A 16,926-nucleotide genomic window follows, 5' to 3' on the forward strand; every position below is an offset into this window, starting at 1 on the left:
TTCAGCCGGATCGGATGTAATTTTCGTTTCTTAGAGGCTCCGCAAGCCAAATCGGGGGATCGTTTTATATTGCGGCTATATATAATTATGGACCGATGTGGACCAATTTTTGCATGATTGTTAGAGACCATATACCAATACCATGTACCAAATTTCAGCCGGATCGGATGCAATTTGCTTCTCTTTGAGGCTTCGCGAGCCAAATCTGGAGATCGGTTTATATGGGGTCTATATATAATTATGGACCGATGTGGACCAATGTTTGCATGGTTGTTAGAGACCATATACCAACATCACGTACCAAATTTCAGACGTATCGGATGAAATTTGCTTCTCTTTGAGGCTCCGCAAGCCAAATCTGGGGATCGGTTTATATGGGGGCTATATATAATTAAGGACCGATATGGACCAATTTTTGCATGGTTGTTAGAGACCATATACCAATATCATGTACCAAATGTCAGCCGGATCGGATGAAATATGCTTCTCTTAGAGGCCCCACAAGCCAAATCTGGGGATCGGTTTATATTGGGGCTATGTATAATCAAGGACCGATATGGACCAATTTTTGCATGGTTGTTAGAGACCATATACCAACATCATGTACCAAATTTCAGCCGGATCGGATGAAATTTTCTTCTCTTGGAGACTTCGCAAGCCAAATCTGGGGATCGGTTTATATGGGGGCTATATATAATTATGAACCGATGTGGACCAATTTTTGCATGGTTGTTAGAGACCATATACCAATATCATGTACCAAGTTTCAGGCGGATCGGATGTAATTTTCGTTTCTTAGAGGCTCCGCAAGCCAAATCGGGGGATCGGTTTATATGGGGGCTATATATAATTATGGACCGATGTGGACCAATTTTTGCATGATTGTTAGAGACCATATACCAATACCATGTACCAAATTTCAGCCGGATCGATGCAATTTGCTTCTCTCTTAGGCTCCGCAAGCCAAATCTGGGGATCGGTTTATATGGGGGCTATATATAATTATGGACCGATGTGGACCAAGTGTTGCATGGTTGTTAGAGACTATATACCAACACCATATTCCAAATTTCAGCCGGATCGGATGAAATATGCTTCTGTTAGAGGCTCCACAAGCCAAATCTGAGGGTCCCTTTATATGGGGGCTATACGTAAAAGTGGACCGATATGGCCCATTTTCAATACCATCCGACCTACATCGATAACAACTACTTGTGCCAAGTTTCAAGTCGATAGCTTGTTTCGTTCGGAAGTTAGCGTGATTTCAACAGACGGACGGACGGACGGACGGACATGCTTAGATCGACTCAGAATTTCACCACGACCCAGAATATATATACTTTATGGGGTCTTAGAGCAATATTTCGGTGTGTTACAAACGGAATGACAAAGTTAATATACCCCCATCCTATGACGGAGGGTATAAAAATGACTACCCATTTAGTGTTAGAAATCATGAGAACATATATCCAAATTCGGCGATTCGATTGACTTTATGGAAGCATGACCTAGACAAAAATGTTAGTCTCACCTTTTCGCTTACTCGTAAGGTCGAGATAAGCCACATTGTTGGGTGGGACTGGGCCTTGGCTAATATTTGTTCGTACTCATAAACCAACAAAAAATAAAAACTCACGCTCACCGATACTCTTGTGACTTACTACAATAATTTTATCTCATGATCATTATCCAAAGTTGAAAACGTAATCAATTAAAAAATTTACAGAATAAATAATAAAGGAAGAAAATTATTGACAATTTTTTATGTTTTAATGAAAATATTCATTATTAAACATTAACATTTCAATTAAATTAAAACATACTTCCAGTTATAAGTACAATTGAACATATTTTTTCGGAAATAATTAATTTATATTCTCATACTACTCAATGGTTCGTAAAATTTTGACTCAAATCTAAAAAATTCAAAAGAAAGTATAAATTCTTATAAAATTAAAAGAAAATTATATCATATAAAGTTAAAATTACTATAAATAAGTAAATACTAATATAACGAATTGTTGATAGCCTCAATTAAAAAAAAATTGTGAACAAAATCATTTAAATCTTTAATGAACCAATTAAAAAAAATAATTGAAAGTTCCAAAGATTCAATCAGTTTTTTAATCAAGTATATTTTTTATTTTTAATTAAATCGCTTGATGCTATTATGTTTGTGATCGAGCACTGTCAATAAAATATTAATTGGATCAATTTCACGATAAATGTGCATTTTATCCCAAACCTGATTTTGAATAATACGTTTAATGTAAGCATATTAGATTAAAGTTTCAGCCCGATTTAATTTCAGGCTCAATTAGACTATTCAGTCAATTTTGATACGCATGTTCGCGTATAACTTTTGTTTTTCACTCACGTTCGTCATATTTTGCTCAACTGCCATTCACACTTTAATGTATAAAGTTAACTGCTTTGTTCACGAAAGTTTCGTGTCACGTGCACACTTCAAGTGTGTCTTCACACGTAAACATACACACACACACAAACCCATACACATTATGTGATTTACTATTTTCATGACTTATTGTAGTTGGTAAAACACCAACCAAATGAGTGTCAACAATTATTGACCTCGAAAAGGCGTTAAATATATAAATTGCTTTTCGTGCTATTTTTATATTTCCCAGTAAATATTTTCTTTTACACTAATTGAGCTAAATTCAATTAATTGTGGCGTCAGAATGTTACAATATTGTTGGTGGTTTTGATTCATTAATTTTAAGGGAGTTTCCAGTGTTATCACAATCAAGTACACTCAAACATATATATTGTATGTGCATTTAATTTTGGAATTACTGAAATGACTGTAAGTATTACGATATTTGGAATTTATATTAAGGAAGGTCGATAAAATATTCTGAATAATTGACCGGCGCCAAATAGACAAACTTGTATTGGCCCATTCTTCAAATCAGCATCACCCGTAGTGTGACCAGTATTGGGGATTTTCCGCCGAATTGTGGGATACTTTTCATCGATGAAAACGAAATTTTGGAGTTGGGGATCTGTTGGGGGATTTCCATACATTTAGGGAGTTTTTTGAAATAGTTTCACTATAATAAATCAAGTTTACAAGAATTTCTTTTCATTTCTACAACGTCAAAATTAAAAAACAAGTAAGGAAAGTCTAAAGTCGGGCGGGGCCGACTATATTATACCCTGCACCACTTTGTAGATCTAAATTTTCGATACCATATCACATCCGTCAAATGTGTTGGGGGCTATATATAAAGGTTTGTCCCAAATACATACATTTAAATATCACTCGATTTGGACAGAATTTGATAGACTTCTACAAAATCTATAGACTCAAAATTTAAGTTGGCTAATGCACTAGGGTGGAACACAATTTTAGTAAAAAAAAATATGGGAAACATTTAAATCTGAAGCAATTTTAAGGAAACTTCGCAAAAGTTTATTTATGATTTATCGCTCGATATATATGTATTAGAAGTTTAGGAAAATTAGAGTCATTTTTACAACTTTTCGACTAAGCAGTGGCGATTTTACAAGGAAAATGTTGGTCGAAATCGGAAAAACATATATATGGGAGCTAAATCTATATCTGAACCGATGTCAACCAAATTTGACACGCAAAGCTACAATGCTAATTCTACTCCCTGTGCAAAATTGCAACTAAATCGGAGCAAAAAATTGGCCTCTGTGGGCAAATGAGTGTAAATCGGGCGAAAGCTATATATGGGAGCTATATCTAAATCTGAACCGATTTGGCTGATATTTTGCAAGTTTTTTGAGACTCATAAAATATTCGGATTTACGGAATTTTAGGAAGATCGGTTGATATACACGTCAATTATGACCAGATCGGTGAAAAATATATATGGCAGCTATATCTAAATCTGAACCTATTTTTTTCAAAATCAATAGGGATCGCCCTGTACCAAATTTTAGGACAATCGGACTAAAACTGTGAGCTGTACTTTGCACACAAAAATACATCAACAGACAGACAGACAGACGGATATCGACAAATCGACTCAGAATTTAATTCTAAGACGATCGGTATACTAAACGATGGTTCTAAGACTTTTCTTCTTGGCGTTACATACAAATGCACAAACTTATTATACCCTGTACCACAGTAGTGGTGAAGGGTATAAAAAAAAAACGAATAGAGCATTTGACTAGAAACGGACCAGCGTTGCCAATTTAGCTTTTTTCCCGCTAGATTTGGCTTTTTTTGAAGACGTTTAGCGGGAAAAAAATGCATTTAGCTTTTAGCTTTTTTTCTGGCTTTTTTTCATGACCCTTTTAGCTATTTTTGGCTTTTTTTATTTTCGACATGTTTCTATTGAAATATGGATAAATCGGCGTTTTTATCTAAGCCTTGCTGCAAGTATAAGGGTTTCCACATATTTCAAAGCTCAGTTGAAACATTAATAATGAGTCCAGCCATTATGCGGGCATTTTTGTAGCAAATACACCTTGTTGTAAAGTTTTTTCATTATATACATAAAAGTTATCGTAAACTTTAAATCTACTATTACCATACAAATTTGTTAGATACTCTGTCAGCAAATTATTGGGAATATTATCATTTGAGTCGTTTATCCTTTTTATGTTATTATAATATTCTAAAGTTATTACGATATTACTAAATTAAAATAGTAGATGTGAATAGCTTTGTGCACTGAAAAAATATTGCCGTCTCCTTAAAATACGAACGCGAATTTTGGTTATAATAGCATTTGTGAATTTCTTTTATATAAACTTTTTCCTTGTCCAAAAGACGATAAAGTCGTTTTGTCCTTATAATTAAGTGATTCAACTTAAAAATGGGTATGTTTTCATGAAAGAAGGAAGAATTAATGATATAGTCTTTAAATGTGAGGAGTTTTAGCATCTTAACCACAAACCAAAATAGCGTTCAAAAATAGAAGATGTTTTTCAACACTTTATTTTAAAAACGTATATATACAATAATTTCTACTTGAAGTCGAGTCTGAATTTGGAAATTTAAGTTGGCGTTAGCACGTTTTTAAAGCACTTTGATAGCTCATGAAGAAAAGGAAAATGTTTTTACTGGGAAATGTAAACTATAGGTATTTTCTACAATTTAAATAAAAGTAATGTATTTCGAATTTTTCACAATTTCAAATCCAAACTAAAATTTTATTTAAAAAAATGACAAATCATTTTTTTACCAAATCCAAAGCATGCTTAGATTATTTAATATTTTAAAATAACAAGTAATTAAAATAGAGGTGTTGGGAAGGTAGCTCCCACAAAACGAAGGACTTCCAGTAAAAAATTTGTGATAGTAATCAAAATGTATCGAATACTCAAACAGAGCTAATATGCCTTAGATATTGTTACAGTCTCACAGAAGTGGAATTAAAATGAAAATAATATGCATTGTAAGTGAAATAAAGCCTTTAAGTTTGTTAAATTTCAATCAAAAATGTGACTTTTGATACAAAAAAATTTAGCTTTTTTTCTAGCTATTTTTTTAGCTATTTTTTTGGGCAAATCTAGCGGTTTTTGGTGAAACAATTCTGGCAACGCTGAAACGGACACAAAATATTGTGTTGGTGGCTTAAGCGCTAATTTATAATTTTACTCAACATGGTTGAGTAAGAAATTTCATAAAAATTTGTAAAAAATTATTGGGGATTTTTGGGAGAAATTTTTAACTTAAATTAGGGATTTTGGGGATGAAAGCGTCGCAATTTTGGGACAATAACTAGAACAATTCTGACAACACCGATCACCAGTGACAGTATACCAGACAGGTCTGAACAGGATTCATGTGGTTAGTGTAGCTTAAGCGGTAAGAAGCAACAAGTTTAATTCTGTTCTCAGAGTTCGACCACCTCCCATAGCCATGGAGGAAAAAGACCTCATGCGGTAGTTTTGGTCCAATTTAGTGTAGCTACCTCAATTCCTACCTATCAGTGATTGAAACAGCGTAGCTGACTGTGAACCAGGGTCACATTACACTCGTCGCCTTCTAGCTTTCCCAGACTCACCACCAGATCATTCTGGACACATCCTATCCCTGTCGCAGAGTTTCTTGATCTAGATGCTAGCTGAAGTACCAAATCGTTAAACAAACTGTATGAAACCACATAAAAAAACTGTTACAACAACAGCAACCAGTAGCAAAAATTAAGTGTAAAACGCCACCGACAAAAATAGACGGGCTTTACGTTCTGGTTCATATGCCACACGACTCCAATTTCCACCCGAAAGCGGAGTTTAAAACAAAATTAAAAAAAGTATATTTTTTCAAATTTGAAAATGCAACTCGAAAAGTCGACTTTCACTATTTATTATGCCATGGATGGATAGCATGCTCTCATATAGGAAAAGTAATAAAACCAGAAAATCGACTTCAAATCATGGATAATTTACATGTTCTAATTTTAAAAGCATTTACAGTGAAGCCTCCTAAAGGTGGACACTCACGGTCGCCTAAATTTTGTCCACATTTGGGAGGTGTCCAGTTATGGGAGGTTAATTTTAATGTGTTAATATAGCAAACGTATCGCGATAACTGTCCACTTTTGAGAGGTGGCCGGCTTCCAGAATGTCCAAGTTTGATAGGTTTCACTGTATTTATTTATTTATCAATTTTTATACTAAGACTTCATTAAAACAAAAATAATGAAAAATGTCTGCAAAACCATCGTAAACAGTGAAACTTCTCAAACATGAAAGCCGGACATCTCTCAAAAGTGGACAGTTATCGCGATACGTTTGCTATATTAACACATTAAATTTAAGCTACCATAACTGACAAAAACTGAAAACAAAAATATTTGCTAGAAAATTTCATAGTTTAGTGTCTCTTTCACTTTAGGCTGACTCCGACAGCGTATTTAGATTATATCTTTTGAAAAGACAATATTTGTATGTTTACTTTGAAGTACAAAGTAAATGTTTTTATAGTTACTCTGAATTTTGTAGAAGTACAAAGTCGAATTTTTCAAAATTTGAAACAGTTGAAAATCCAACCGTTTCAGGCTAGTATAAAATCCGACAATGCCAAATTGTGATACTGTCGACAAGAAAAATTTTCCAATGGCCACGCCCAGTGATGAGCAAAGTTTTTTGTAAGTATGTAGGTAGAAGAGTTTCCATTCTCCAGTTTACCCTACACTTACTGTTATAGACTTTGATATTGCAGCTTTACGTATTCCCTTACTAAGGCCTGGTGTGGAGGATAGCCCTAATTGAATTCGAACAATCCAATCCTATTTCTAGTTCAAGTTTTTGGTTTTAGTGCCACAAAGTAAAACGGAAATATACAACCACTAAAAACAGAACAAAACAAAAAACACATAAAACAAATACTTAAGTAAATGCATTAATTGGCCAGTAATGTGTTCAAAGAAAAGAATTGAAAGCAATAAAGAAAACAAGTTCGTCATCACATCCCCTTCAATTAAAAGTGGCAAATAGTCAGGGGCAACTTTCATCAAGATAAAATACCCTGATGGTTATTGAAAATGGACAATGCAAGGCCTGCCATATGTCCTTTATTTGTATCAGTAGAAAATCATAATGGCATGAGAATAACGAACACAAAGGAAAAAACGCAACCAGTGATATCAACAACCAACTCAGGTCAAAAGTCAAAACACATGATTCCAATTTAATTGAATTTGAAAATCGACTGTTATACAGGCACAATTGAAAAGCAAATTTGCCCGATATTATATATTAATACGTGAGCGACTATTTATAGGGGTGGTGGTATTGTATATTTAGCACAATGCACATTAATACAATTACGGACTCTATTGCTTTTTTATGCATTCCGCGGTGTAGATTATATATGTATTTGAGGCTTGAATGTGACCTTTGGCTTACCTTAATTGTTGCTCTGCTAAGACTTATGGCTCCACGGCAACCAAAATCTGATTCCGATTCGGATTTATAGTAGGATAGTGTTCCATCTTTAAGGACAATATAGCGAGGCTGCCAGCCATATATATAGTTGGTCCATTTACTCAGATAGCCGCGTAACTCTACATTGTCGATGAACTCCGGTTCTGAATCACTCAATGAGCAGCCGACAGCTGCCATATCATTAAGAACCATTGTTGTTGTTGTTGTATTAAATGAATTATTGGTAGGTATCACTTGTGCTGTTGATGAGCCGGCACCAACATCACTATTACCAACACCTCCACCACCGTTCAATTGTTTAACATAATTCATTACTTGTTTGTTTATTTATTTCTATACTTGTACTTTTTTGTTCTAATAATATCGAAACGACGAAAAGAATAATGAAAGACAATAACAAATCACTTGGTCTTCCTCTACAGCTCTGCCACTATAGTAACAATCACTTTGCATGGGCGTTTTATTTACGTTTGTGTACCAAAACAGAAATGGAGACTGGGAATACGATGGCATTCGACGGCGGGGATGACCACGTAATTTCACTTTGCAGCGCCACACTAAACCGAAACTATTCCACATAAACTTGATTGCTTTATTTTTTTTTTTTTTTTTGGGTTTTGATTAATTAATGGCAATGTCTCTTCGACATTAAAAGGCCAGGTTATATACACCGATCGATGTAGACCCAAACTACACCGGAAATAAACAAATGAACACTTTCGTTGAGCCAAAAAAGCCCCGATTAGAAGCTATCGAACCCGATATGAGTAGACTCTAATTATCAGGTGTGAGTGGTATAAATAGTGCATATGTTTCGCCATGACAAAAGTTTAGGATCAGTTATTCAAAATATAAATGATAGTCAATTAGTCAATTATTATTGTAAATGTGACGACGGCATAAATGTATCAGGCTTATAAATATCACAGGTTAGGTTTGTTGTTAGTTTAAATCGATTAGGCGTAAGCCATAAAATATCACAGATGAATTCCATATCAGTCTTGTTGATTCAATCAAGTAATTAAATTGAAACGTTAGTTTCAATAATAAAATTAACGAGAGATTTATATAAATCTATGTCCTTTGTAGCCAGGATGTCATAAACATCAGTAAAACGATTAGTTAAATTGTATTTCAGTCTTAGAGCATCGAATTTTGTACAATCAAAAATTGTATGATGTGTTGATTCCGCATCCAAACATTCGTTGCAGACATCTGAGCTGATAGCTCCAATTTTTAAAAGAAAAGGTTTGTCATACGTACGGGCTGTGTGCAATCGATTGATGATTTTGGTTTCTTGGGGGTTGAACATATACTTCGAAAACCACGGCTTTATTCTAACATCTTCAAATAATTTGCTGGCTTTGATGCTTTTGCAGAGAGAAATTTTCTTGAATTCTAAATTCCAATTATTCCATAGAGCTGTTCGGATTTTGTTTAGGCCTTCTTCAGGAGTGAGTTTAGGGTTAAGGGGTGCCCCACACTCTGCAGCAAGTTTGGCTGTTTCATCTGCTAACTCATTTATGTTCAGTCCTCTATGACCAGGAATCCAGACAATATGGCATTTATTGATGTTAGAATCTTGAAGTTTTTGATGAAATGTAGCGGCAATGTAGTTGTTGGTGTTTTCACTGGCAATAATCTTGCATGCAGCAAGGCTATCCGTGAACAGTACACACTTGTCATCTTCATGTTCAATGGCAATCTCCAGAGCCTTGACTAATGCCCATAGTTCCCCAAAAGTGGATGAGGCAGCAAAACCAATTCTGAAAAGAAATCGTTGATTTGTGGATACATTGACAATACCACAGCCAATAGAGTTAGTAGAAACAGAAGCATCAGTAGCAAAAATAGTAAAATTAAAATTTTTATAGCCATCAATTTCGCTGAGGTAGATGGACTTTAATATATCTATGGGATAGTTATTCTTCCCATTAGGCAATAGGTTGAGTCTGACAGTAACTTTTCTAGATGTCAAGGAGTTAGAAATGTGCTCAATACTATCAAAAATTTGAGGAAATTCATAATATACGTAACTGTAGCTGGAGTTGACTTTTGGATTATCAGACACTAGATCATACAGCACCTTATCTCTGGATTGCACCTTAATGAGTTCTTTCGCTGTCAGGTACACTGCTCTAAACTCTGGGGGGAGTTCATGAGCCAATGCATAAACAATATGTGTGGGGGAAGATCTGGCAACACCTAGACTTCTCCTTAACATGTCAGTCTGTAATCTTTCCACTCTTTTATTAATACTCTTCGGGGCATCTGCCGCTGTGGTTCTCACATATTCTATCTTTGATCTAACAATGCTTTTATACACATTCAACGCAACATTGGGATGCAAACCCCCTCGAATAGAAGTGAGGCACTTAAGCATGTTTACACGATTCTGCGTCTCCTTTGAAATAGAATCATAATGGTCCTTTATCGACAAGGAATTCGTGACAATTCTGCCTAGAAATCGCAGTTTTTTCGTCTGCTCAACTCTAGTACCATCGATAACCATATCAATATTTTTAAAACCATTTTTAGCAAAATACATTGTGTTCGATTTGGATGGATTAAAGGATAAATTAAGATTTCTACAGGTGTCCATGAATTCTCTTACCTTGTCAATAAGGTTCGATCTAGCCTCAGCAAAATCACGGTGATACGACATTATGATGAAGTCATCTGCATATTGAAAAATAGTTGTATTGCCATCCTCAAGGGTATGAAGACTGGCAGTGTATAAGTTAAACAGCAGTGGCGACAGACAACTACCTTGTGGCAACCCATTGTACACAGACACCTCCGAATTACTCAACTTCAGTATTCTGTGAGAGAGAAAATTAATGATCCAGTTACAGTACGCAGTATCCAAACCTGAAAGGATGAGTTTTCTCTGTAGCATATCAATCTTGACACAATTATAAGCATCACATATATCAAGAGACAGAATAACAACCTTGAAGTTGTTGGCCTTAAGCAAGGCAACTCTATGCAAGAGTTCATTAATACATGTACTTGTGGAAGAATTCTTTTTGTATGCAAATGATCTTCTGGGTATAATATCCACACTGTCAAAGTGTACTGAGATTCTTTCTTTCACCATTAAATTAATACATTTTAGAAACACCGATATCAATGATATTGGCCGAAAGTTTTTAGGGTCATTATGATTCTTTTTCGGTTTTGGTATAGGCACAATTTTTATAATTCTCCAATCATCTCGAATGGTGTTAGTCAAAAAAGCATTGTTCATAGCTGTTAACAAAGCGCGTTTGGAAATGCCCGAGAGAGATTTAATCATATTATACGTTATTCCATCATGTCCTCCAGCCGACTGAGACCTTTTTCCAGATAGACACAAAATAAACTCTTCAAAATCAAATGGTTCAATGAAGTGATTAACCAAAGGAAAATCAATAATCACATTCTCACCAGTAACTTGATTTTTAAGGTGCTCCAAGTATACAGCATTATTTTCATCATTCCAAATAGATCTAGTAGGATTATTTCTTCCACGGATGTTATTAATAAACTTCCAGGCATTTTTAGTGTTGGGAGACTTGTTGATTTCATCTAGTTTGGCAAGATAACACTTTTTCTTGGCCTCAGCCACCATATTCTTCCAGTGCTCAGTCGCTTTTCTAGCATCTTCAAGATTGTTATACGAGGGAAAAAGCCTGGCTTTCTTAGCAGCCGCCCACTGCCTGCGAAACCCAACCTTGAGTTCCTCACTCCACCAAAACTTTGGGCTACGTCCATCTGGAACAACATATGAGGCATACTCAACTTCATCTTTCATAGACTTTTGTATACTATCCAAATCCGGCTCAAGCTCCAACTTCGAAAGCGACATCAGAAGTTTATTTTTGGATAGAAATTTCATCTTTGATTTTTTCCTTGAATCTATGACAACCGTAATGGGAAAGTGTCTGCTGCCACCAAGATAACAGTCGCTCACAGTCCATGTTCCCTCCAAACATGTACTAATGAAAGTGAGATCGAGCACCGAACCATCAGACTCGTCATTCCTTCTGAAAGTGATGTTATTGGAATTGATGCATTTTAATCTAGAGTAGCTAAAAATGGTTTCCAGTTCTTTCCCTTTTCTATTGGAGATATTATCTCCCCAAACAGTGTTACGAGCATTGAAGTCTCCCATCAGAATAACATTCTCATGTCTATCTAAAAAATTGCATAGTCTTCCTACTTCACCAGCCAGAATATACAATGGCATAGACGGAGGGAAGTAAACCGACGCAATTGTAAAATTTGTATGAAGATTACTGGTTTTGACAATTATTATGTCAAATTCAGTTTCAAATACGATTCTGGAAAATTTTATATATTTCCTCAGAGCAATGGCTACACCCCCATAGCCATCAGGTCTGAATTTCTGAACAAGATTGAAATTAATCATTCTATTTCTATTATCTCTGTTTTCAGAAAAAATTTCAGACAGCACTAAAATGTCAAAGTTGTAGTTATTCGCATAAAATTCTAGATAATTCTTGTTTTTTGTAAACGACTGCACATTATACTGTAGTATCTTTACCATAAAATGAAGAATTAGATAAAAGACTAGAATTAGAAGATTGAGGCACCAAACCACATTTTACCAGGCGCGAATTAAAATGATTAGCAGCATCTATAGCAACAGTGTTACCAGACATCTTGAAAAAGTCCATCATGAAAGCCAGCATCTCACTGGTGACTTTCTCGAGTTCACTGACTCTCAGCTCACTTGTCATATAAACAGGCGATGAGGGCTGCGTTTCCGGAAACATCCTCGGATGAGTTTGCACACCGGTGCGATGAACATATTCTTTTCTCTGCCTCTTAGCCACAGAGCTATAAGTGTATGGGGTTAAAATTTGATTAACATCTCTGTCTCTCATATCCTCCCTCACTGGGGCAGTCTTCTTTCTATTCCTTCCATTAGATAATTCCGGAAAACTGTCATCATCAGCTAAAAGATCAAAACGATTTTGGTTGTTGTATTTCTGAAGTACCTCACGTTTTGACATCTTTTTACGCGTCATAATCTTGTTGGTTTCTATTTCTTTTATCCAGCTCGGACAAATTTCCTTGTCACTAGCAAGATGGCCTTCAGCCTTACACAGAATGCATTTTTTACCACCACATTGGCCATTGCAGACTTCACTATCAGCACCACATTTTATACATCGTTTCTTCGACCGACAACCCAGTTTAGTATGGCCCAAGCGACCACAGTTGTAACACTGTCTGATAGCAGGATAGTATGTGCTGACAACCAGAACAGACTTTTCAAACACTATCCAACTAGGGTGATCATCACCCGCAAAGCCAATTTTGACTGTTTCAGTTGGATGAAAAACACCCACCTCTTTTTCATCGCGCCTGGTAAAACGTTTAACAGAAGTAATATTGATACTTGAAGTTGCATTTTCTAAAATCTCTTGTTCACTATAGCATAAAGGCACATTTCTAATGACACCGAAAGTTTCAACAAAGTTTCTGGGGACAAAGGCCCTCAACTTTCTTTTCCTCAACTCTTCATTGTCTAAAAATTTATTGGCTGATTCAACATCCTCAAACGTTAATTTATATAACGTAACACCAATTGCATCGATCTTCTTGATCTTGTCAAACTCGTCAGACTTAATGTCTCTTATTTTCTGTACAAAATAGAGACCATTTTTAACTTTTTTGTTAGTACCATTATCTACCTCAGAGGTGTCTACCAATACGTGTGGCTCACCTTTATGATTATTCGAATATCTCACCAACGAATCATTCACTCTTCTTTTTTTGCTTTCATGTACCACCATTTCTTCTCGCGGTCTCGCATTTTTCGCCGCAATACCACCATCACCATCATTAACAATCACATCAACATTCATAGCCTCGTCAACCCCCGTTTCAGCTACTTCACAATTATTAATAATCGCAGGTCTAACATTTCTGCCTTTTATAGGTTTCGTCAGTTTCTTTTTATTGTCACATTTTTTGTCAGTATCAATATGACAAACAATCATGGACTTAGAAGGCCCAGCCTTCTCCTCCACACCACTTTCCATGGCCACCACTAAGGCCAGCGGTTAATTTTGCACAACCACTCACACCAGATACACAAAATAACAACCACCAACAAGACAATGAAATTGTCCAACAGTATTCAAATCAATGCACACAGTTAGAACTGAATACAAAATCAAAAAGGTTTCTCTTCACAAGCAAGGAACGATGTCTACACAGCAAAGGCTCAACGAAGAATGAGATTGCTTTATATTTCTATTTTTTTTTGTTGCTGTTATTCTTTCCACAAACTATAATTGAACTAATATAATCGTATTTTTGCTTTTCCACTGCTGCCTTCCATAGGCCATAGCTATCTTAATCATCGTTTATTTATTTATATGGCCCATTGCTGCAACAACAATGAGAGCAGTAAAATGAGGCCAATAGAACAGAAAACTGAACTTTTGCAAAAACTTGTATTTTGATGGACGGAGGAGGAGAACTTGTAGTTTTGGAAGTCTTGAAAACAGAACTTCATATACAATTGAAACGTTATGTAAATTTTAAGTAATATCTTTTTCTGAAGTCACCTGGTAATATAAAAATATAATGGTTTACTTGGTTTTTGTCCTTCTCAGTTTTTGTTTTAAGAACTTCTAATTTATTGAGCGAGTGTTGCCAGCAACTAATTCTTATCTTTCCTTTTTGTCAATAAATCGAAAATCGACCATCCATTATCGATAAGAGTTATCGCTTTCATTGATGATGAAACGCTCATATTCGCTTGCTCGGTGATGCCAATTTGGTGTTTTTAGCACCAAATTTAGCGCTTTTCGATTTCCGAAAAGCACCAAATTGCCTTTTTATGCGCTTTACAGACTATCAGTTATTCCGGACGACAGTGCTCGTGTCGAACATATCCCAAATATTGTGCACATTATAAGTTAAGTCCGAAGGCATAATCGATACTGCTGCATGTTTATGGGATCGATAACACATTTACCGATTATTTAGTCATCGCCGACAAGTCGTATCGATCCGACACACCTTAAGATTCTTTACAAACACCGACATTCCGTCCGGAATAACTGATAGTCTGCAAAGCGCATTAGTGCCTTTTCAAAAAAAAAGCACCAACTTGGTGCTTTCTGGCATTTTCCTTTAATGCTTTTGGTGCTTTTTTTCAAGTTGAGCAGTATTAAGTTTAATTGACGATATCTTCTCATACAAAAATTCAGATTAGACTTTCAAAAGCTAAAGAAACTCAACTATATTGCCAAATAGAGAATTTTATTGGTATTTTAGGTTATTCTTTAGAAATGTCAAGGAAATAGGGTAAGTGTGTAAATACCCTGCCAACAGGGACGGCGCTTCTGATAACCCCCGCCCCACGTTGAAAACAATCGTATACGACATCCAAAACTCGTCAGAAAAGCGCCGTCACTATTGAGAAGTTGTACCACACCAAGTTACTACATAAAAGTATCGCATGAGTGCAATTATTAGGTGCCTTTTTTAATAAATTTTGAACGACGCCAATAAGAGCCCCTTCAAACAATCAGAAAAAAGTGTATTTTAAGCAGCGAACGAAAACAAACAAAACAAAACGTTTCCAATTGTTTCTTTTCGTACAATCCACATATCCAAAACGAAACGAAAACCCAAGATAACGGCACTTGCCTTTCGTTTTGTATTGTTTTTGTTCGTGAGTGGAAACGAAAACAAACAAAACAAAACGTTTCCAATTGTTTCTTTTCGTACAATCCACATATCCAAAACGAAACGAAAACCCACACTCAAAGAAATTTGTTAATAGGGACAGCAGAAAAGTCTGCTAAAACAGAAGAAAGTCTGCTGAAAAAGGGCCAGCAGTCACTGTTTGCTGAAATAGCAAACATTTCCTGCTATTTTTGAAGCTCGATTACACTAAAACATGTTTTATTTTGGCTAAAACAAATAAAAATGTCAGCTTAGGAGCTATCCTAGCATAATTAAAACAATATTTTATGAATATCTATAGTATTTGACCAAAAATCTGAATATTTATCGAATTGAGGCATAACAGCAAACAAAATGTTTGCTGATCGTATTTAGGAGCTTGTAGGTATATTACAGTGCAAAGATATACCAAAAACTACTTTTGGTTCTTAAATATGCTTTGGGGAAAAATTTATAACCTAAAAATTTTATAAATTGTTGTTCACTTGGCCCTGAAGTACAAAAATATAACAACAGACATCGACTGCTGTTTTTAGCAGACTTTTTCCTATGAGTGCAAGATAACGGCACTTGCCTTTCGTTTTGTATTGTTTTTGTTCGTTAGTGGAAACCAAACCTAAACTGAAAAGTACTGCGGTGCTTAGTAAAATATAGAAAACAAAACAGTACTCATTGAATGCGAACGTTTCGCAAGCGTTTCATTAAGTCGTTACAAGAAGAAAAAACTTGAATGTTATTTATTTTTGTCTTGCATTATTTATTCAATTTATTCTTGAAACAATAAAACCTGTTATGTTGGTAAATAAGATTTTTTTAATATTTTTTATCATCGTTTGCAAACGTTTTATTCCCATTTCGTTACCGAACGAAACAACTTGGCGCCGCAAATCCGAAGAGCATAAAAGCAATCGTTTCGTTTCGTCTCTTTTGCTTCTGAAATGTTTGTTGCTTTGTTTTTGTCTGCGTACAAAACGAAAATTGAAAAGTTTGTGACTTTAAATGATACGTACCTCAATCGTTTCGTTTGTTTTCGTACACTGATTTTAAGATAGTTGTAAAAGAATCAGTTTGGTCAAGTAAAACACGATTATTTAGATGTTTATTGATTTGACTAAACATTTATAAATTCTTATAAATATAACATTTATACCACTATCACAACACATTTAACATAATTTTTTCATTAATAATAGAATGATGTTGATTTATAAGTGGCAAGTTACATTTGGAAAGTCAAAAATTGTTCACCAATATATCTTTTACAATATTAAGCGAAATAACTATGTTTTCAGCACTCCATTAGGGCTGTTTTCT

General features: G+C 35.2%; 2 protein-coding genes across 10 annotated transcripts in view; both read right to left on the minus strand.

The window, feature by feature from the left end:
• Positions 1–14,151, minus strand: part of cert (ceramide transfer protein) — a 43,195-nt gene extending 29,044 nt beyond the window's left edge. Inside the window, exons 1-2 of one of the 7 annotated variants that reach the window (XM_075308239.1) lie at positions 13,996–14,151; positions 7,858–8,645 (exon numbers count right to left, since the gene is read on the minus strand). In XM_075308239.1, the coding sequence (XP_075164354.1) occupies positions 7,858–8,208 (351 nt within the window). In that variant the 5' untranslated portion in view covers positions 8,209–8,645; positions 13,996–14,151. The remainder of the gene's footprint in view (positions 1–7,857; positions 8,646–13,995) is intronic. The other 6 variants (XM_075308243.1, XM_075308242.1, XM_075308240.1 and 3 more) reach the window with 6 other exon arrangements.
• Positions 8,375–13,770, minus strand: LOC142236963 (uncharacterized). Of its 3 annotated transcripts, none has more exons than XM_075308236.1 (2): positions 13,634–13,770; positions 8,375–11,924 (listed from the first exon to the last, which is right to left on the minus strand). In XM_075308236.1, exon 2 carries the CDS (start codon positions 11,774–11,776, stop codon positions 8,918–8,920), a length of 2,859 nt encoding a protein of 952 aa, XP_075164351.1. In that variant the 5' UTR covers positions 11,777–11,924; positions 13,634–13,770; the 3' UTR covers positions 8,375–8,917. The 3 variants fall into 3 exon arrangements, with proteins under 3 accessions (XP_075164351.1, XP_075164352.1, XP_075164353.1); XM_075308237.1 differs by having other exon boundaries at positions 8,375–11,921; positions 13,634–13,736; XM_075308238.1 differs by lacking the exon at positions 13,634–13,770 and having other exon boundaries at positions 8,375–10,767; positions 11,326–12,310.
• Positions 14,152–16,926: the final 2,775 nt, after the last annotated feature.

The sequence above is a fragment of the Haematobia irritans genome, chromosome 4, assembly GCF_050003625.1.
Source record: "Haematobia irritans isolate KBUSLIRL chromosome 4, ASM5000362v1, whole genome shotgun sequence".
In the NCBI taxonomy this organism is placed as follows: domain Eukaryota; kingdom Metazoa; phylum Arthropoda; class Insecta; order Diptera; family Muscidae; genus Haematobia; species Haematobia irritans.